Source organism: Molossus molossus, unplaced genomic scaffold (genome assembly GCF_014108415.1).
Source record: "Molossus molossus isolate mMolMol1 unplaced genomic scaffold, mMolMol1.p scaffold_m16_p_5, whole genome shotgun sequence".
Classification (NCBI taxonomy): Eukaryota; Metazoa; Chordata; class Mammalia; order Chiroptera; family Molossidae; genus Molossus; species Molossus molossus.
Window position 1 is genome coordinate 47,860,501 of NW_023425388.1, and position 22,415 is coordinate 47,882,915.

General features: G+C 35.2%; 1 protein-coding gene across 4 annotated transcripts in view; it reads left to right on the top strand.

The window, feature by feature from the left end:
• The window catches only part of ATP11B (ATPase phospholipid transporting 11B (putative)), a 117,369-nt gene that overhangs the window by 89,209 nt on the left and 5,745 nt on the right, over positions 1-22,415 (top strand). For 3 of the 4 annotated variants that reach the window (XM_036243778.1, XM_036243779.1, XM_036243781.1), the window contains 4 exons: positions 3,331-3,396; positions 3,899-4,002; positions 6,023-6,188; positions 19,891-20,024. In XM_036243778.1, coding sequence (XP_036099671.1) covers positions 3,331-3,396; positions 3,899-4,002; positions 6,023-6,188; positions 19,891-20,024 — 470 coding nt within the window. Of the gene's footprint in view, positions 1-3,330; positions 3,397-3,898; positions 4,003-6,022; positions 6,189-12,203; positions 12,330-19,890; positions 20,025-22,415 lie in introns of those variants that run through there. The other variant, XM_036243780.1, reaches the window with a different exon arrangement.

Genomic DNA, 22,415 nt, shown 5'->3' on the forward strand with positions numbered 1-22,415 from the left:
TCACATTGCTAAATTCAAGAGCGTGTTTCATTCTCTCTTTTTTTCTTAGTCCTCACCTGAAGATACATTTCCATTGATTTTTAGCTAGAGTAGAAGGGAGGCAGGGAGGGGCGGGGCAGAGAGAGAGAGAGAAATATCAGTGTGAGAGATACACATTGCACATCTAGGCCGGGGATCATTCCTGCAACCCAAGTATGTGCCCTTGACCAGGGATGGAACCTGAGACCCTTCAGTCTGAGAGCCTGTGCTCTAACCACTGAGCAAAACCTGCCAGGGCTGTTTTCACTCCTTTTGAATTCAACCATTGGGCACAATTTATGAAGTCTTTCTGCCTGCCACATTATCTTCTCTTAGCTTTTGTAAATTACTTTGGTTTCCTTACTGATTATTCCTGTTCAGTCTTCTCTTCCCATCCTCAGAATCAGGGTTTCTCAACCTCTGCATTCATGACATTTTGAACCAAATAATTAGAATTTTTAATAGCAACATCCTAGCCTCTTCCCTCTAGAACCCAGTAGTACACATGCATGCATCCCCCAGTTACAACAAAAAATTTGTCTAGATCCAGCCAAATCTCTTCTGGGAGGCAAAATCACCCACTAGAGGAAACCCAAGGCCTAGGGCTCAGTGCTGTGGCATCTTCTTTTATCTGTACACAGGGTGAACTCATTCTTAGGGTTTAAATACTGCTTGCGTGCTGAAAACACCCAAGTTTACATCTTTTCTAGCCTCCTCAGATTCAAATAAGTAACTACCTTCTCCACTTACAAGTCCCATGGGAATCTCAAACTTAATATAGCTAAACAGAATATTTTTGTCTTTTGCAAACCCATTTTTCTTCTAGTTCTCCATATTTTAATAAATGGTACCAACTTTTACACAATTGCTAAGGCAGAAGTCTAGGAATTATCTTTGATTTCACTTCTCTCCTTCTCCACACTGTTCAAATCATCACCATCTCTTTCTGGAACCATAACAACTGCCTCCTTCCTGCTCCTGCTCCTGTTTTTCCCCTTCCTGCTGTTTGTTCTGCACACAGCAGCCCACATGGTCTTTTAAGAATGAAAATATGATCATCTATCTAGCTTGCTTAAAATCATTTAGTGTTCTTACTATAAGCCACACTAATTTTCTTGTTACTTGAACAGACCAATTTGTTCCTGCCTCAGGACTTCTGCACTTCCTGTTTCTCTACTTGGATGCTTTTCTCTTACATGGTCATGTGACTCACTCCCTTATTCATTCAGGTCTGCTGAAACATCACTGGCTCGTGAAGGTCTTTGTAGCTTACTCCCATTAAATACTATCTCTCTCACCTTTCATCACTTACTGTCTCCTTGCTGTATGTTTACTTTTCTTCATAGCACTAATCTCTTCCTTAAGGTATGTATTTTTAGGTTTGTTTATCTGTCTCCTCCACTAGGTATAAACTCCAGGAGGTCAGCAACTTTATCTTATCATTGCTTTATCCCCAAAGCCTGAATGTAATAGATGCTCAGTTACTGTGTGTTGATTATACAAATGAATAATGAATGATCCTTTTTAATTTGGAATAAAAGTTTGGCTTTTTAAAATAATTAGGTAAATTCATTTAGAAGAGGTTATCCAGAAAACAGGCAACTGTGAATACAAGTTTAAGTACACATGAAATAACTAAGTGACATAAATAGGTCCTACTTAACCCAAGCCAATGTAATAAGCCCAACTCAACTTCTCTTTAGCCAGATCCCCAAAATGCCCTCTGCCACTCACTTCATCACCAACGCAAGGGGAAGTCAGAATGTAAAGAGACAGTAATCTTCACTGATTAATTGTATTTGAAATACATTACTTTTTCTAATTTTACAAAAAAACAAACAACCATGTGAATATGTTTTTACAGCTACCTCAGGCCTTGAATGCAAGAGGAAACCCTAAATAAGTTCTGCTTCTAAGAAAGATTCCATATAACTAGCCCTAGTCTTGGTCCTATAAAACCAGATACTGAGGGATGCAACATGTGCAGTTGTTACCACATCCAGGCACAGGTTCCCTGGCTGCTTCTAATCATCTGTTTACATAGCCCTGAAGGAGGAGACTGGCACTCCTCCAAGAGCTAAGTTGAGTGAGACCCACTGATTTTCAGTATTTCCAGGTCATTTCCAGAGGTGATAAAAGCAGACAAAGAAGGAGGGATTCAATATGTCTTTTTCATTCTTTTGACAAATAGAACTGATATTTTATTGTTGATAACTGTATTATTGATTGCTTTTTATCTATCAGGCACCCTGTCCTTTTTTCATACACTAATTCTTATAAAAACCTGTAAGGTTTTCCCCCATTTTACAAATGAAAAAAGTGAGATACAGAGATGTTAAGTAATTTGTCAAGTAAATGCTAATTGTTAGAAATCTGATAATAAAACAGAGCCTTTTAAATAATTTTTTAAACCAGTGGTAAAGACTGACTACTTTATGAACTAAATTAACATAAACTTCTGGTTGTGTTCTTATTTGTGGAACTTAAACCCTGACCTTTGGGGATTCTGCATTTTGAATAAATTGTGTTTAAGTCTTTGCTAAAAAGACCAGGGGAATATTTTCTGATTGATATTAACACCATTTTTACAAGGAATCCTTTGAGGAGTAAGTCTATTGGCCATTATCTTTCAGGTATTGGTTTTGTTTGTTTTGTTTTCTTACTGTTGTTGTTAATCCCACCCCAGGATATTGTTGATTTTTAAGGGCGGGGCGGGGGGCCATAGATGTGAGAGAGACAAATCAATTGGTTGCCTCCTGCATGACCCTGACTGGGGCTGGAGATTGAACCTGCAATGTAGGTACGTGCCCTTGACCAGGAATCAAACCTGCAACCTTTAGGTCTGAGGGCCAACTCTTTAATCTCTGAGCCAAACCTGCCAGGGCTGTTTGTGATTTTTTTTTCCTGTTCTGCCTTTGCTGTGTCCAGAAATACAGTGGCATGTTACCCACTGTAACTTCTGGTTGGAATAGTTACAAAAAATAATTGTGATCGAACAGGGTTTTGTTTCATTTTTACTGTGACAGAAATAAAGCAGTCACTATATCATTCTAAATAAAAACAGCCTATGCCACACAATCCCAAATCCATCTTAGGTTTCCAGTCTGATAATGTTATGTAACAGATAATAATAATAAACATAGTAATGCTTATGGTGTTTCTTCTCATACTCCTTTAACTTTACTAGTCTGGTCACAGATTTCAAATATAACTGGCTTAAATAATACAAGTGATTTTTAGAAAGAATGAAGTTACTTTTTGCCTTACATATGGTGACACATAATGCAATAATGGATTATTTTTTCTGTTTAGATGTTTGGAAACTGGACATTTGGCACCTTAGTCTTCACAGTCATGGTTATTACAGTCACAGTAAAGGTATGGTATAGAAATTAGACACTTGGACACAGTTTGTATCTGTATAATTCCTAGTTAAATTTCTTTAGCCATAGTTGGATATTTTTCTCTTTTCCTTCTTTAGTTGTGAATAATTTCACTGATTGCTATTTATTAATTCATTTTTATTTTGTCAAAAATCTTTTTAAGTTCATTATTTCAGAAAGCCTCTGCTGATTTTGATGGTCAAATAAAGGTTAACCCCACAGTACTCATCTCTGAAATTTTGCAAAACATCATCCGTTGTTTCAGGCAACAGAGTTGAAAATAAAGTACTCATGAAATTTCAAAGGTGTTTCCTTACAGAAGAAAAATACTATAAACTGAATTGTTCAGTTTCATATTGGGATCTTTGCAATGATATTTATCTTCTGAGAGGCTTTGCCTTAGTCACTTATAATTAATACATTTCATTTGTGATTTTTATCATAGAGGTTAATTTTATATTAAGGATTTAAACTTTTTTTTTTTTTTTTTTTTTTAGATGGCTTTGGAAACTCATTTTTGGACCTGGATCAACCATCTCGTTACCTGGGGATCTATTATATTCTATTTTGTATTTTCTTTGTTTTATGGAGGGATTCTCTGGTGAGTGACTATATTTTAATTATATTGATTCAACTAATAAATACTTAGGTGGGCAAAAGTAGGTTATAGTTTTAGTATGGAAAATAATACAATAATTAATAAATAATAATAGAAGAATAAACTGTTTCATGTATTTACAACTGTAAACCTACTTTAGCCCCAGCCCTGTATTTATTGTGATAAATTGTATTATGAAGAAATAATTTTGAGATTCTATCCTTATAATAAATTTACGTCTTTCAGTTGATCTTACTAATAGGGATTAAAAAAGAAACTTCCTAAATACTACGTTCTAGATGTTTTACCTAAGATATTAGATTGTTTCATCACAATAATCTCGTTGTCTTCATGTTTTCTATATGGACATTGAGCCCCAAGATCACAAAGGTTAAATAGAGCAAAACTGCCCTTGGCCAGTCGATGTGTCTCTTTCACATCAATGTTTCTCTCTCTCTCTTTCTCCCTCTCTCCCTCCTGCTCTATCTGAAGATAAATTCAAAAATGTCCTCGGGTGAGGATTAAAAAGAAAAAAGAGCAAAGCTAGGATTTAAACCCCAATTGTTTTACTCCACAGTTAATGTTCTTTTTATTTTTTTATCCTCACCCGAGGACATTTTTCTATTTTTTGATCAGCTAGAGCAGGAAGGAGAGAGAGAAACATTGACGTAAAAGGGACACATCGAATGGCTGCCACCCGCATGACCCAGCCAGGGCTGGGGACACACTGCAACCAAGGTACATGCCCTTTGTGGGAACCAAACCCGGGTCTCTCTGGACCACAGGCTGACGCTCTAACCGCTGAGCCAAACCAGCCAGGGCCACAGTCAGTGTTCTTAACACTAACCATATTACCTCTAAATTACTAATGTAAATAATAAAGTAACATTGAGCCATTAAGTTTTCATGAATGAATTAATTTCTCTCTTAAAAGTAAATAGTATGCTTCATCTTCATTGGTAAAATAATGTTTTCAGTTACTGTGACAGATGAAAAATTAATGCCTCTTCTAAGATTCTTTTTTTTTTTTTGCCTTGATCTTCAGATAGAGCTGGAGGGAGAGAGGGGGGAAGAGAGAGAGAAACATCTATGTGAGAGAGACACATTGATTGGTTGCCACCCACACGACCTCAACCAGAGCCAGGGACAAACTGCAACCGAGGCACGTGTCCTTAGTGGGAAACAAACCCAGGACTCTCTGGTCCAAGGGTCGATGTTCTAACCACTGAGCCAAACTAGCCAGGGCTCTAAGATCCTTTTACACGTGATGGACAACTAAAGTCTCTCATTTGGAGAATGTATATTACATTTGCCTACTGTGCCTTTGATCCCTGTATTAGGCAAAAAAATTATAGAAGATAGGCAAAAAAGTATAGAGTAGCTAAATAATTATCTTCCACTTAGGATTATAAAAGATACTCTCATGAATAATGCTTAGTATGTAATATTTGTTTTTAATGTTCTTTATTTTTTCATTTCTTTTTCTATTTTCACATTATTCTTTTGAAGTGATGATACATACCAAAACCCCAAAAGAGTATCTTGACAATAATTACTACCATGTAGAACTAGTATTTGGGAGTGCATTTATTTTTAAATATATTTGTAGAGAAGAACCTTTAAGTGGAACTTTCCAACCTAAGATTTGAGTAATCAATCTTTTAGTTGTTTAGTACAGAATATTTTGTTACATACTTTTTTGTGTGTTTCTTGGTGTCTGCATTACTACATAATACTTTTGATATCCTACTAAGATAGAGTTACCTAGTCAACTTCTTGCCACTTTCCTAATAATAAAAACTATAATTGTCATTGATAGCAATTAAATTGAATTTTATTTTTTAACAATTAAAGTCTATCTTGTAGTTATTCAATTAATTACTGATTCCAAATTTTGAACTTATTCCAAACTTCTATTCCAAATTAAAAATTTGTAACTATATGTAAACCCACATGATATATTGATTTAAGAAATGGTCTTGTCAGTTTATCCTTCTATTAAGCCCACTTTCTTTCTTTGCAGGCCATTTTTGGGTTCCCAGAATATGTACTTTGTATTTTTTCAGCTCCTAGCAAGTGGTTCTGTTTGGTTTGCTATAATCCTTATGGTTGTTATATGTCTGTTTCTTGATATTGTGAAGAAAGTATTTGACAGACAGTTCAATCCTACAAATACTGAAAAGGCACAGGTAACCATTTTTATATACAAAATCTTTTATTTAGAGGTCTTTAACAATGAATAGCTGTCATTATAATTTGCTTATATCAGAAAATAAGAAATTATCCATTTTTGTATTAAGCATTTTGCAGTATAAATATTGTTAAATCTGATATTTTATAGTTATTTCTATTAATTATATGACTTCTGACAAATTATAATTTTAAAAAATTACATTATTATACAACTTCAGGTTTTTAAGGATAAAGTTATCATGTCCAGATAATAATAGTAAATATGTTTTAAATAGTATTGTCACAGTGTTATATTGTTTTCAACAAGAGTGTGAAATAAGTTCTTTAACCTAAATCACTTTTTTTTTAAATCTTCACCCAAGGATATTTTTCTATTTATCTTCAGATGGGGGTGGGTGTGGGGAGAGAAAAACATCTATGTGAGAGAGACACATTGAGTGTCTGCCTGAGAGAGACACATTGAGTGTCTGCCTCGCACACCACCCCAACCAGGGCCGAGGACGAACTGCAGCTGAGGTACGTGCCCTTGACCGGATCAAACCCATGACTCATTGGTCCGTGGGCCAATGCTCTAACCTAAATCATTTTTGAAGAATGAATTTTTTTTTTTGAGGATATTTTTTCATTAATTATTGGAGTGGGAGGGAGAGAGAGAGACAGAGACATTGATGTGAGAGAAACACAGCAATTGGTTGCTTCCCACATGACCCTGACTAGGGCTAGGGATTGAACCTGCAACCCAGGTACATGCCCTTGACCAGAATAGAATCCGAGACCTTTTGGTCTATGGGCTGATGCTCTAACTGCTAAGCCAAACTGGCCAGGGCTAAAGAATGGATTTTTATAAAATACATTCTCTCACTAAACACTTAATAAATATTAAACTATAGCAAATATTAATAGTATGTTGCACAGTTATGGTCGTTGGGTCTGATAGTTCTCCAGTTCAAAACCCAGGTCTACCATTTGGTAGCTCTGTGTCTTTAAGTCTCTTTCAGTAATGACATGGGTAAAATTATGGTAGAAATATCCATTTAATTACCTTTGTGATGAGGATTAAATAAAATAATATCCAAACACTTACTAGATGCTCAAGAAATGGTAGCTGTTTAGTTGAATGTGCCTTGTTTGTGTGTTTGACTTGGACATGAGCTAGAAATCTGTCTTAATTTGTCTTATTAACTATACCATACCATTGAATTCATATCCTCAAGAATACATTCTAATTAACTTTTATGTGCCAGTAAATACTGAGTTTATTATTTTTTTGTGCATGTTTGCTACTTGCCAAGCAAATTTTATTAAAACTTGGAAAATAAGTTACATATTATACAAATAAAATGTGCTCCCTAAGGAGTGATTTGAGTTAGGCTTCCTAAACAGTGCATTGGTTTTCATTTCAGTTGATCCTATCAGCATTTCTTTAGCCTTTATTTGCTTTGGTTAACTCAATCCTTACCAATACACATTTTAACACCATTGAAGCACCATAGGTTTCTGAAGCCTTACAAACTTAATTCAGATACTGTTTTAACCATTTATACAATGTATGTCTTTAATCAAGTCATTCTAAGCCTCAATTTTCTCCTCTGTAAAATCAGAATAATAATTACTACTTTACATGATTCTTAGAGATAATGAATATAAAACACCTAACCCTGGGCCTGTATGTAGTAAGTCTTCAGTAAAAACATAATTAGCCTTTGATCCCTGGTCAGGGCATATTCAGGAAACAACCAGTTAATGCATAACTAAGTGGAACACCAAATTAATATTTCTCCCTCCCTCCTTCCTGTCAGTCATATATGCGTACCATGTCTTCCTTTCTCCCTCCTCCTCCCTCCCTCCCATCCTTTCCTTCCTCTCATCCTCTCCCTCAAATCAATTTAAGAAAAACAATTAGCCCAGCCCACGTGGCTCAGAGGTTGAGCATTGACCCATGCACCAAGAGGTCACCGGTTTGATTCCCAGTCAGGGCATGTTCCCAGGTTGTGGGCTTCATCCCTAGTGGGCGGCATGCAGGAGGTGGCCATTCGATGTTCTCTCTCATCAATGTTTCTATCTCTCCCTTTCTCTCCAAAACCAAAGAAAAAAAATTAAAGGATTACATAGGAAATATTTTGTACCTTAAAGAGGACCCATAGATAAGAAAAGGTTACAAGTACTTTATATATATTATGGTTCTTTTGCCATAGGTTAAAATTGATTAGAAATGGAATGTGCAATAAATTAATCATTCTATCTGTGTGTGAAAGCTGACATAATCTCTATTATTGTCCCACTAAATTTACTTTTAAATGACTTGACAGGTGTTCTGCTGTGGTCTAATCCAAAGAGAAAATCTCTGCTTCCATTCAGGAATCTGTGTTTTTGTTTGTTTTATTTTTTCTTAAACAGTATATGGTTATTCAGATCCCATGTGTGACATTATTCCTTTGCTGCAGGCAGCAATCTTTATATTTCAACCTTATACTTTGCCTCTTGAGTTCAAATGATGAAGGATAATTAGAAAGTTGTCAGCCACTTTATTGTTCACCAAAAGTAGCATGAAAAATCATATCAAAAGAAAAGTTGTCAGTATTTATTTTGAACTTTGTTTTTCTCCAGAATAACAATGTGGTGTTAAGCGCGAAGAAAGCCAATAGCCCAACAAATGTCAGTCATATATGTGTACCATGTATGATATTTCCTACTCTTGTAAGAACATATGTGTCTTTACAAAGCTTGTCCTGTTGTCTGTCTCTTGGGTGATGAATGAATACAGCTCACTGACTCTTTGTCTGTCCCATCCCTCTTCTGTCCACTTATAGATGTACTCCAACACAGTTGCTTTAAGTGACGAGTTCATCGCACTGCAGCCATTGTCGAGGGCAAGGAATCAGCTGAGCAAACTTAGGTAGAGTAGGAGTAGAACCTTGTTAACTTCTGCATGCTAAAGGTCAATTAAACAATATTTAAAAGATAGGCAGAGGCATGAATTAAGAGTCGGCCATTTTTTGTTAGCACAGCTCTGTCTCTAATTTGACCTTTATTAATATGTATGCTAAAACCTTAAAAAAATCCATTTCTTCATTGAGAAGAAAATTCAGTATGATAACAGGACAGAGATCTATACCTTACTATACATTTTACACCTTAACTGTTTTTTGTAGCACAATTCTAATGCTTCTGCTTGTCATATTCATATTTAAGAATGTTCCTGCATGTTGAGTATTTTAAGCTACCAAAATTCATAAAATTTAAAGTTTTAAGTTTCTGTTACTTGAAAGTGAGAGTTGCTCATTTTTTATCTTGCCTTAATCTGTGTTGTAAATTCATGTGCATAATTGTTTTTGTACTTTTAATGGCTGCTGAAGCATTTCAAATCCTTGCTACTGTTTAGTGCATCTATAAATTGAACATATATTTTATATCTCTTATATATACCTTTTTCTCCTTAGACAGATCCATTCTGTCTGTTACCACAAAAAAACAAAAACCCCAGTAGTCTAGAGATGTCTTTTGATGGAAGAAAACTAAAGCTTAAATCCTAAAACTGTTGTTGTTAAGATACCACAACTTTATAATGCTAACTTTAATTCCAGTCTGGTTTGAAGAGAAAAAGTAATGTAACCAAAATAATTTGTTTAGTTTTGGCACTTTTCAGTTTCTCATTCTATCAGTATTTTGTGGATTCTTAATCATATATATATATATTTAAAATCTTTTTTTATTCTCAAGGTTTCTAATCTCTACAATTACTTAATCAAATAAATAGCTTTGACAAAGCCCCAGTTAGCCTCTTAGGGAACTCTGTGAGTTCATAATTTTGAGCTGTTCTAAAGTTTTACCAAACCTTTTTATTTTATTACTAGGTTCAAGATTTTAAAAATATTCTCCTTTGAATTACAAAGGTATAATAATTGTAGATAAATATACAAATGAGTGTTTAATTGGTAGTCAACTAAATTTTATGTTTAAAACAAAAACTAAAATCAAAACAAACTTGAAGATTTGTCTTCACCTTTGGTTGAGCCAAATACATATATCACATTTTATCTGTATGTGCCTTTCTGAAAACAGTGAGTATTCATCACATTTTTGAATATCTAATTATTTAACTCTAAGGCAATAGAGGACCTCATTGTTTAAAGACTACTCTGGTAAACTCTTTTGTCAATTGAAGATAACTTTTGCATTGAGAATAATCATAATATTTTTTATGCAATCATATTTTTACATATCATGTTGGCTTAAATTAAGCCACAAAAAAAGAATGAGGTAAGGAGATCATAAACTAAAGATCTCAGGCTCCATAATGATGTAACAAAAGTGTTAGCTTGACATTCATCTGTGAAAGAACACAGTGGTAGCAGGCTACATTAGTCAGATAGCCTTTGCTGCAAGCCAGTCTCCAAACAGGTGGTCAAAGAAAGGAAGGAGAGCCCTCCCTGTTAAGGAGACAGCGAGCCTAAATGCTAATGTTGCCCTTGGCACCCTGCTCCCTATATGTCCTAACCAGATTAGTTCACCTCACTGAGCCTCTAGATTCCCCACCCATGAAATGATCATTTAACGGACTGTGATTTATTTCCTTACTATCAGCATCAAAGAAAAACAAAAAGAAATACTGTGTTCAACCAAAGGCCAAGCAGAAATAATAGATGCTTAAATGAGAAGCAAGTAACCACTGGGTGGGTATTTGCTCACAGCTACATGAAGAACAAGTGCCCACATACATCTCCTAATGTATTCAATGAATTTTGAATAAATCTTAGTTTTGATCTGCACTGAACACTATTCTTGGGTGTGATCCATGGTAGCCTAATTGTTTACAGCAACAGTTTTCAACCCGTGGGTCACGACCCCTTTGGGGGTCGACCGACCCTTTCACAAGGGTTACTTAGGACCATCAGAAAACACATATTTCCGATGGCAATTCATAACATTAGCAAAATTACAGTTATGAAGTAGCAACAAAAATAATTTTATGGTTGAGGGTCACCACAACATGAGGAACTAACTAACTGTATTAAAGGGTCGCAGCATTAGGAAGGTTGAGAATCACTGGTTTACAGAGATGAAAATTATATGGATATCAAATATCTTTAAGAGTTCTCAAGTCTTGAATCAGGTTAGTACCTCTTCAGAACCATTAACACAAAACTATTAGCAATTTTCTTTTGAATAAAAGAAAACTCATTTTTAATATTTTCTCCTCCCCTGTGTTATAGGCAAAGCTATTGTAAAAAGTTATCTTTAAATAAACTTATAGTACCCTTGAAACCAAGAAATTCTACTACTTTATTTGTTATATATGTAAGAATTCACCATAGCTTTTTTTTCATAGAAATAATTATTAGTCCTAAGATTGAGAAAATACATAGAAATAAGGAAAATTTTGATTTTTTTAATTCAATGAGGACTTTTTGTTATAATTCAAGAAAGGTTACAATTAGCTTGGCTATGGGCACATACTCCTTAGCAGGTCTTATAATACAAATGTAGAAAAACTAAAGATTAGAATTTTGTATAAATTAGTTAACACTCAAAAATATATTTCAAATTAAGAATTGAATTAGTTTTGTTAAGTCAAGCCCCCTTTCACTCACATGTAACATTTGAAAGGCCATGTGTTTGACCTGTTTCCTCTGCTGAAGTCCAGATAGAGAAGCTAAATCTTCTGAGAAGGGCGCGTGAGAGATACGAAATGGTACATATCTTTGTAATGAAAACCCTAATCTTGGTGGCAAGGAATTTCCCTAATAAAATAAATTTAATTTTATTAAAGGAGACCTGATTTAATTTCACTTTGTGCACTAGAAAATCATGGCTTTGTTTTGTGTGCTTTGTTGTATGCCCAGTAAGAAGCTGCTGTCAGCTCTCTTTTGTAACAGTAAATGAATATAGTGGTGTGTGAACATTCATTTGTGCCACACAGATTGTGGACCCCAACTTACTGTGATTCTAAACCTATAAACAGTGAGAGTATTGTCTGTAATATGAGACTTGTTGCTTTTCTGTCCTTCCAGATGGAAGAAGATAAGGGTTCAGTCAGCTCAGCATATGAATTTGCTGAAAGCAAGCACAGAGGGGAGGACAGTAGGCACCTGCTAGCTGAGGCTTGCAGCCAGCAGGACAGTTCTTACGTGCACTAGGTAGTACTGCGCTGGATCTTCCTGGGGATATATACGCTAAGTCCTTGTGTTTGGGGTATGCTGTGGGAGAACTGGCCTGATATTTCAGTTTTAACTTTACTAATTCCTCATTGTTTTTCACGTTTTTATTTACTTGTTTCTTTTTTTGTGATCTTTACTTTTTTTATATGTCCATCATGTATATTTTATTAATCTTCCTTTGGATCTATAGTGTTGAATCATACTTCATCTCAAATTCTAACCTAGGAAGGTATTCTCACAACCTATTACCTTATCACTTCTTTTGAAAATATGTCATGCTATTTCTATTATTTCTGAAATCAGTTTTCCCACTTGAAGTTGTAGTTTTATATCATTTTACATCTTAATGTAGTTAGATACTGAATTACTTTTCTAAGTCTACCTCTTGAGTTGAGTGATCAAATGAATGAATGCTTAGGCTTGGTGCTGAATAGTATTCTGTTGCCTGATAGTCACCAATCTTAGTTCTTTTCATAAACTTTCATAGTTATAGTTTTGTAATAAAGTGTGAATTTATGAGGACTTGATTTACTCCCCTCTTAAGAAATAAACCCTGACAACCACTTCTAGACCTTATTGGGATGTGCAAAATATTCTGATTGGTAGTAATTATGGAGGATAAAAATTCTTACCACTAATATATTTTTACTTGACCTATTTATCGTTTTGTATATTGTACAGCATGTCCTCAACTAACATCATCTTATTTAATGTCATTTCATTGTAAAATTAATGAGATGCTGTAGGAACTTTTGTTTATGTCAATTAGCCTAGTAAAATTGGTTTCATCATATGTCGTTTCAGTTAAAGTTGCACAACCAACCTATCAATGACTTTTAAATGAGGTCTTACTGTATTTACTGGTCAAGAAGGTGCTATTTGCTCACCTGGGATACACCCTAATAAATGGTGAAACTTAACAAACTATTTATAGATTATAAATTTTAACTCCTATAAATCAGACAATGGGACAGGTATAATATGAAAAAATCTGAATTCTGGAAAACTTTTTTTTGTCTTGTTTTGTTAATCCTCATCTGAGGATACCTTTCCGTTGATTTTTAGATAGAGTGGAAGGGAAGTGGGGAGGGGGAGATGTGAGACCAGGGTTGGGGATCGAACTTGTGACCTTTCAGTCCTAGGGCCAACGCTGTAACTGCTGAGCCAAACTGGCCAGGGCTGGAAAACATATTTATAAAATTAGATTCCTTTAGTGAATTGCCTTAAATGGAAAATGCTGAAAATAATTAACCAACTCTCAGTTGTTATTAATTGAAAAGAATTCTCAATTTTTATTTTGTTTTGGAATGCAAGTTTGAGTGGATACTTTAAAAGACATGGTCTGGCCTTGGGCCAGTTTGGCTCAGCGATTAGCGCATTGGCCCTCTGACCAAAAAGTCTCAGGTTTAGTTCCACTCAAGGGCATGTACCTCAGTTGCAGTTCGGTCCCTGGCCCTAGTCAGGGTCATGCAGGAGTCAACCAGTCAGTGTGTCTCTCTCACATTGAAGTTTCTCTCTCTCTCTCTCTCTCTCTCTTTCTATCTCTCTTTCTCCCTCTCTCTCTCCTCCTCTCCCCCTCCCTCCCTCTCTCTCTCTCTCTCTCTCTCTCTCTCTCTCTCTCTCTCTCTCTCCCTCCCTCACACTCTGTCTGAAGATACATAGAAAAATATCCTGCCCTGGCCAGTTTGGCTCAGCGATTAGAGCGTCAGCCTGCGGTCCAGAGAGACCCGGGTTTGGTTCCCGCTGGGGGCGCGTACCGCAGTTGCAGTTTGTCCCCAGCCCTAGTTGGGTTATGCAGGTAGCAGCCACTCAATGTGTCCCTGTCACGTCGATGTTTCTCTCTCTCTTCCTCTCTCTCCCTCCCACTCTATCTGAACAAAAAATGGGAAAATGTCCTCAGGTGATGATTAAAAAATAAATAAAAATTAAAATAATTAAAATTTAAAAATAAATAAAAATAAAAGAAAAATGTTCTCAGGTGAGGATTTAAAAATAAAATAAAAGACATGGTCTGATGCTTCTTTAATATGCCCATTAAAATATGCAATACAGTCTTCTTAGAATGCTCCTATTAAATAACAGGGGCCTTGTTACTTTTTAATTTTTTTTTTTTCTATGTTACTTTTACAAAGTGAATTTTCTCATCATTCCATGACATTTGGTCTCCATTCCTATAAACAAAAAGCCAGAAGAATCCTTAAACCATGAGTATGACCCTGTAAAATTGCTGGGAGTATTATCCTGAACTACATTGTTTTTCTGCTTATCACTGGATTTTAATTGGTTGAATGAAATATATCTTAAATATTTTTCTTCTCATGTATTTTGCCTTTGGCATATATTTTGAGATAAAAATCACTTCAAAAAGACAAGTGTTATTTTTTTCTGTTCTGAAATTACATTTGTTTCTGTACTTAAAATTTGGTCAGCCTTGCCAAATCAGACAGAAGGCTATGCTGAGCCCTAAATGTTGCCATGGGCTAGGGTCTTCTAGTCCATCTCCCTCTACTGTCACTTGCCTCTTAGGCCTCTATTGTTTTGTCTTTTTTTTTTTGTCTCTGGATTCTTGCTCTGAATGCCCTTTTTAGGGCTGTATCTAATAACCATAGGAATAGCAATAGGATGCTAGGGCTACTGTGGACCAAGGTGTTTAAGCCTCACACCTGAAATCTACCACTACAAAAAGAGAATACATTTTAAAGTTTCAACCAACTACAAGTTACTTGCCTCTCTGGTGACGAAGATACAGATACTGCCTCATTTAACAAAGCAGTGACAGAAAACCTTAATAGTCTATATTCATTTGTTTACCACTTAAAAGCTATACTTTTCTGAGTGAGTAAAATTCTGTAAGCAAATACAATCAAACATTTAAAAGACTAATAAGGCTGCCACCTGTGGCAGGAACTAGAGGCATATCTGATAAATATGACTGACACTTTATAAAACTAGTATTATTTTCAAATGTGTGCTGACTTAGCAGCTTTTTCATCTGGAGGTTGAAATGAAGAAAAATAATTAGTATTGACATTATTTTCTACCAAACACTTTTCCTATGACATGCTGTAAATGATTGATAATTAGAAAAATGAATTCTTAGTATCAGCTGTGCCATGACTTAGTGCATTAATTAGTGCTATTCGGCTTTACCCTCTCCTTTAAAATTGAGGATCTTATCATTTTTCACATATACTGATACTTTTCTTCACCTAAACTACAAATTCCTTGTTATATATTGTTATTTATATAATAATGTGTAATCACATTATTAAAATAAAGAAGATTGTCTTTTTGAAATCAGGAGTAAGGTAAATTATTACAATAACCTTACCTAAAAATATAATTATTGCATGCTTATTTTCATAGTTAGATTTAGGCAACACATACAGAAATCTTTCAGGAGATCACTAAAAGACAGTGTAGAGGTATTTTATCTATATTTATAACTGTCTTTCAAAGTTGGAAAGAAAGCAGGAAGTTTAGAGGAGTGTATGTAAGCTTGAGGCATGTTTTGGAGAAATAGGCCTTGAGTAATATAGGGCCGTTATATAGCTGCCATCATGAAATGGCTACCTGTTGCTCTTCTTAATAATGAGATGAAGCTGTTATTTGTTTTAGGGGTTTTATTATTATTTACCAAATTTGGAAATCAGGACTATTTTATGACTTTTGATTGCACCTTTAAAGGCAAAACATTTTCTTAAACACAGACTTTTTTATTAGCTATACATAGTCATGTTGAATCTCCATAGTTGTTTTGCTTAGGACCCTGTCTAGCTCTAAGTGACATGGTAGTTCCGGGAAGCAAGTGTGGTGGAGCATGTCTTACAAATTAATAAAAATTTCTCATAAAAAGTTACTTCTTTGTGACACCAGGTAGGATCTCACTTCCGTTGCCATACTTTGCTGCTTTTTTTCTTTTTTAGTATTTATAGTTAGTCACAAAAATAAAGTACTGATTTCCTCTCCTTACTTTGAATGAAATGAGATATAAATGCTCCACCTCATTCCCACCCCCAGTTATACTGGCAACTGTGGCTACATGAACTCTGGCTGGGCTCCAGTTCCTGAATATGAGACCAAAGATGTATATGGGTGGGAAAGCGATAGAGCTTAAAGGTCTGCTGGAGAACAGTGTGATATTTTCCATAGATAGCGGTGCAAAAACACTTAACTAGCATTCAACATTTCAAAGCAGCTAGGGTATTTTTCTCTTTAGGGAAAAAAAGGAAACATTTTGCACAGTTCAAAAGGTAATCTGAAGAAGTCATTTCCTTATATTATTTTTTACATTTCAAAATGTTAACTCTGTTGGGTTGCCCATATATTAACACCTGCCCTTAGGTTTTAAAGTGAAAGGTGATGCATGCAAAGTAAGGTCATTACCTAAGCAGTGTTCTGTACATATGTGGATACTCAAAAGCTGCTGATCTTATGGATATCATTTTCAGTGAATTCCTATCAGTTGGTTGTGCACAAGCTCTATAGGCAAAACACCTGTTGTTAAACTAAGACGAACCAGACAAATTCCTTGCTCTCTCTAGTTCCTGGTCTGGTTCAGTGCTCCCCAGGTAAATGTGTAGGACCAGTTAGTTGTTTCCTTGTTTTTAATTTCCGGTCCATCACAGACCAATGCTTTTATAAAATACAATAAAAACTAATTACTAGGAAATGAAATTTAAAAGGTATATAAAATAAGTCCCAATTTTTAAATTATTTTTAGATTCATCAGTTATAGAAGTATTCTGGCAAGTTGCTTTAAAATTTTCTAATCTTCTCAAAGACTGGAGTCACTTGTATCCTCATAAGTCAGTAACAGTGTTTTTGGACCATGTGGATGATGCTTTGAGTTGCACTGGTCTTTTTGCAAGGGGACAGGAGTAACTACTGCTCTCTCTGTGCTTAGGCTAAACATACTGAATACACATATTTTTCTGCCCACACACAGTTATTACTCATTCTCTTCACTTAGCCTGGAATGCTCTTTCTCCGCCATCTCCAGCCTTTGAAACCCCATCTAATCTTCAAGATATATTTCAAATGCCATCTTTTTCATCAGATCTTTCATTCCCTCCCACCATTAGCAACAACAGCTGAGTTTGAGTTCTCCCTCCTCTTTTTTGATATTTATAGTGTGCCTCATACCATAATTATAAGAAGGCAGTATAACGTCATGGTAAAGAGGTTTGGGCTCTAGTCAAAGAAACCAGGACTCAAGCCCCCCAGCTGGGTGACCTTGAGCAAGTTCTTAACCTCTGTTTCCTCATCTATAAAATGCATATGAGTATGGTGCCTATCCCAAAAGGTTGTTAGAATTTTTAAATGAGCTAATAATCCATGAGAAGCATCTTACATGGGAACTAGCACATACATAGTAAGCATTCTGTTAGTGTAACTGCCATTATTATTTGTTCCTGACTTATCTCCTATCCTATATTTAAGCACAGTGCCTTGATTAATAAATATAAATTGAATTTAACTGTTAGTGTCATTTAAGTGATGCAAAAAGGCAGTGGGATAGAATCCAGAAAGAGATTACTGATAGTTGGAGAGGTGAGAAAGATTTTGTGGAGATGATCATATTTAAACTGAACTTGGTGTAGGGGTCACTATTCTGACCCTAATTGGTGACAGGCCCCGACACATGCCCACAGGCAGGGAACAGTGTCTGGTTGGCTGTGTGGAGACTGTATAGGAACTTTGGGAAGTAAAACAGGAAAGGCAGCCTCAGGTCAATTTATATAAGGTCTTAGAGGCCTCCCTTAACATGTTATAATTTCTCCTTTTGAGTATTATGTGGGGAGCTATAGATACCTCATTCCTACAGAGGGTGATTTTTGAGATGGAGGAAACTGGAGCCCAGGGACCCAAGGAGGAAACTAATGAAATCCTGTTGCCCAAACCAGCATTTTCTTGACTATTCCTCTGAATATTAACATTGCTCCTGATGTTGATTAATGTTCCCTTGGGGTTTGGGGCTGTTAACTGAAAATAACAAGTTTGAGAAATGCACTGTGTCTAGCTCTCCCCTTGGAGACTGACCATGCATACTGACTTACTGATAATCCTTTACTCAAAAAGTCTGTTTAGACTTTTGTTGAACTAGTGTTTTCTAAACTTAATTGGCCACGGAACATTTTTGGTGGGATGTCTATAAACATCTCACAAAATACAGTTTAAGAAACAATACCATAAACAGCCCTAAACCAAGGGTATTGTAAAGAAAAAAGTACAATCTAGCTGTTTCTCAGTGTTTATCAGATCCTAGGATATCGGCCAATTCCCAGACAGGGACTGTGTTGACTTACATTGCTTGGTATTAGGTAGAATTACTCTGTGCAGGGATTTTGGAGGACTTCATCAGTTGATTAGGTTTATTCAGAATGCCAGGTTATTTACGTTCCATTGTATCCATCTCTTATGTCCATTGTGAGTGTCTCCATAAATGTCCCCCGTTGCCATGTCTGCTCTTAACACTTGGTGATTCCCAACCTTTGTGAATTGCAACCCTCTAATGAATCTATTTTTTTGTTCTTCCATTATACTTTTGAGAGATTTGTTATGCAGTATGTTATATATGTAAAGGAAAGTGAATGAAAATAAGTTTGTTTAAAATGACAAACCTTGAGAAATTTAGGAGTACCCTTGACTATTAAAACCAGGGTTGGGATTCATTGATCTATGTGTTATATCGTTTATTCCTCTCATTTAACAGAATTAAAATTATTAGTGGTGTGGCTTAAAGTTATCTTGCTGGATTCTTTATGTCTGAATTAATATAAATCTTGCATACTTGCAGGAATTAATTTATTTTAAAATCTTAATAGCACTACTTAGTCACTTGTTTAATTGGTTTAATACATGTACTATCAATTGATTTTTTTAAAAAGTAAGATGAGTTGATTATGGGCATGGTTGGCATGTAATAGTTGCTCAGTAATTTAAGGTAAATTATGTACTTTTTTCAAGGATAATTATGGAGTGAATATATGTAAGTGCTTAGAACCTGGCACATAGTAACACTACACAAAGTATTTGCTACTGTTTTTTTGTTGTTGTTTATTATTGTAGTTATTGGGGTTAGGTCCTGCCTGGTTGTTATTTCCTAGTCTTCAAAATAGGTCATACTCTATTTTTCTTGATAGCTAGACATTTTAAATTGAAATTGCAGGAGCATTTTACTTAAACAAAAACTCAAGAATTAGAATTCATTAAGTTTCTGAGTAGTTGATATAAGTCATTTTGACCATAATAAAATATTAAGACGTTAAAATAAAAATACCTTTGCAGATTTAAATAATATCCAGCTACTTGTTTTTGTATAATTATTTTACCTAACCTCTAATTTAGGGATAGTGCCATTTAAATATTTTTGTATGATTACTCTTAAATTAAGCCTTCTGTACCATACATTTCCATGTTATAGAAAACATGTTTATATACATTACTTTTAGTTTTAAAGTGCTTGTTGTAATTTTTTAATGCTTTTTGGAAGTCCAAATCTATAAATAACTAGTTTTTTCTGCTTCAACTTCTCCAGCTTACTGAAACAAATTCAAGTGTCAAGTGCTTGGACTCCATGTGCTGTTTCCCAGAAGGAGAAACAGTGTGTGCATCTGTTGGAAGAATGCTGGAACGGGTAATAGGAAGATGTAGTCCCACCCATGTCAGCAGGTGTGAAATTTCTCTAAGTAGCCTTTGCTGCAGATGAGTATCCTATAAACTGGAACAGATGAACATGCATTTCTAGATACTAATAAATCAGCTGGTTTTACCAACTGAAGCAGAAAGTGTGCTATTTATTAGCACTCTTTGATGGTAGATTTCACTTTGTGGCTTTGGATAAGGGCTTCTTTCACTAACAAAGGAAGAGAAAAAAGCACCTTTGAAGAGACTTTTCATCTAATGAACAAAAAATTTTGCTTCACAAGTCTTTCTAAAATGTGATGAATAGGAGTGTGTATGGTACTCTTACTTGGTTTTTATAACTTTTTTTTACTATACCTATGCTACTGTTTTATTTCCTATATATTTTTGTTTGGTTGGTTTTTGTAATTACAAAATAATCTACTCATAATAGTAAAACCAAAAGATTTTGCTTTTCTTATTCTTCGTCTATATTTTCTAGTCAGTCATGTGAAACTTCGAGGTATTTATAAGCACCCAAGGCTGTATTGCTGTTCTCCTACCCCTTTTTATCTCTAACAGTGAGGTTTGAAAATGAGTTGAGATTTTTAAGGTTTTACTTAGTATTTATGGTCTAATTAAAAGTTGATAAGTTAGATCAGCCTCTTTAAATTATAGTTTTTTAGAATCTTCGCATTTCTGTCTCCTCCCAAATCTATTTCTTAAAGGATTTATCAGTGCTTGCTTTTGTGGATCATAACAAACAATACAATTTTTTGGTAAATTCCACTTAAATTTATCTAAAAGTGAAATGTATTAATTTCTTCATACATTTCCCCAAGAGACATATTATTTAGGGGATATTAAGGAGTAGAAATAACTTTTCACACTTCGGTGTTCTTTAGGTAGATAATACCATATTCTTAAAATCAGAGCCGCAGTGCACTGGTGTGCACGAAGGGTTACAGATGAGCAGTGTACCATGTGAATAGTGTCACTTTCTACATGTGCCATGGCTTGAAAAAGGTTGAAAAGTACACCCAGAGCAGGGAATAAAGGGTGGAAGAGGCACTACTTTTATCTATTGATAAAGGAGTCTTGGTATTTGGTTAGCTTTGTGTTTTAAAAATGATTAATATGATATCATTCACAAACGGATAAAATTCAGGAAACTTACTGGCGAACTTGTTAGTTCCCGCTTTGCCTTTAGTTGTGGCCATGTTTTTGTGGTATAGTTGCATTTGTAAATAGCATTTTTATGTTAATATGTCTATGGTTTCAGTCCCATTTATTGATCATAACATGTAATCAAAATATTTCTGTAATGCTGTGACAGCATTTTGTAGTAATTTTATTCCACATAAAAAGAATTACTATGAGCAGTTAAATTTATTGCGACTTACACATTATGACTTACACAATTGTATTGTAAAATGCATTATGAGAAAGCAGCTTTATCTTGTATCAGGCCAACAAGTTTCCCAAAGGAAGTTCCAGAAGGACCTAATTTACATTATTGTACTTACTAGAACAGCTTTATTGCACAGAACTGAGGTAGGAGTTAGAACAACAGAATGCTGTAGAAATTCACAAAATTTTTAAAATCTCTACTTCAACTGGAAGTTCTCTTTAATGACAGTATGCATCTTTACTATTACAAAAAGCTAGAATTAGTTTTAAATGAGCCAAAAACATTTTTTCTGCTTTATAGATATTTCCATTTTCTTGATAGTAATTATTTAGGTACTGTGTCTCCATTATTTTTTACATAGCCATTTTTTTACTGCATTATACCTCTTGAACCTGCCCCAGATGTTATGGGATTTATTTCAGCCTGATCTTTTTTTTTATCCTTATCCTAGGACATTTTTCCATTTTTTTGTTTAGACAGAGTGGGAGGAAGACAGACGGCCGGGGGGGGTGGGGTAAGCATACACGTGAAAGGGACACATTGAGTGGCTGCTTCCTGCATGACCCAACCAGGGCTGGGGACAAACTGCAACCAAGGTACGCCCTTAGCGGGAACCGAACCCGGGCCTTTCAGGACCGCAGGCCAATGCTCTAACCGTTGAGCCAAACCGGCCAGGGCTCAGCCTGTTCTCTTGAAGGTGGCTATTATTATCTGTTCTTCTTTTCACTTAGAGTTGTACCATATATATTTTTTTGGTAGGACTTTTTTTTTTTTTTTTTTCGTAATAAACTCTTGAACCATAATTAATATCTTATTTGACAGACTGTAAATATCTTTCCAATTTTCCCCAACATCTAAGGTTATAATTATTGGTTACTACTTTCATTATCTCCTTTTTTTTCCTTCAAATTAATCATCTAAAAATGTTTTGAGATCTGTTCATTTTGTTCATTTTGTTTTCTAGTGGTCAAAATCACACAATGTGCAAAACCACTTGGTGCTTTTCAAAGGGCTATATGAAAATTGCC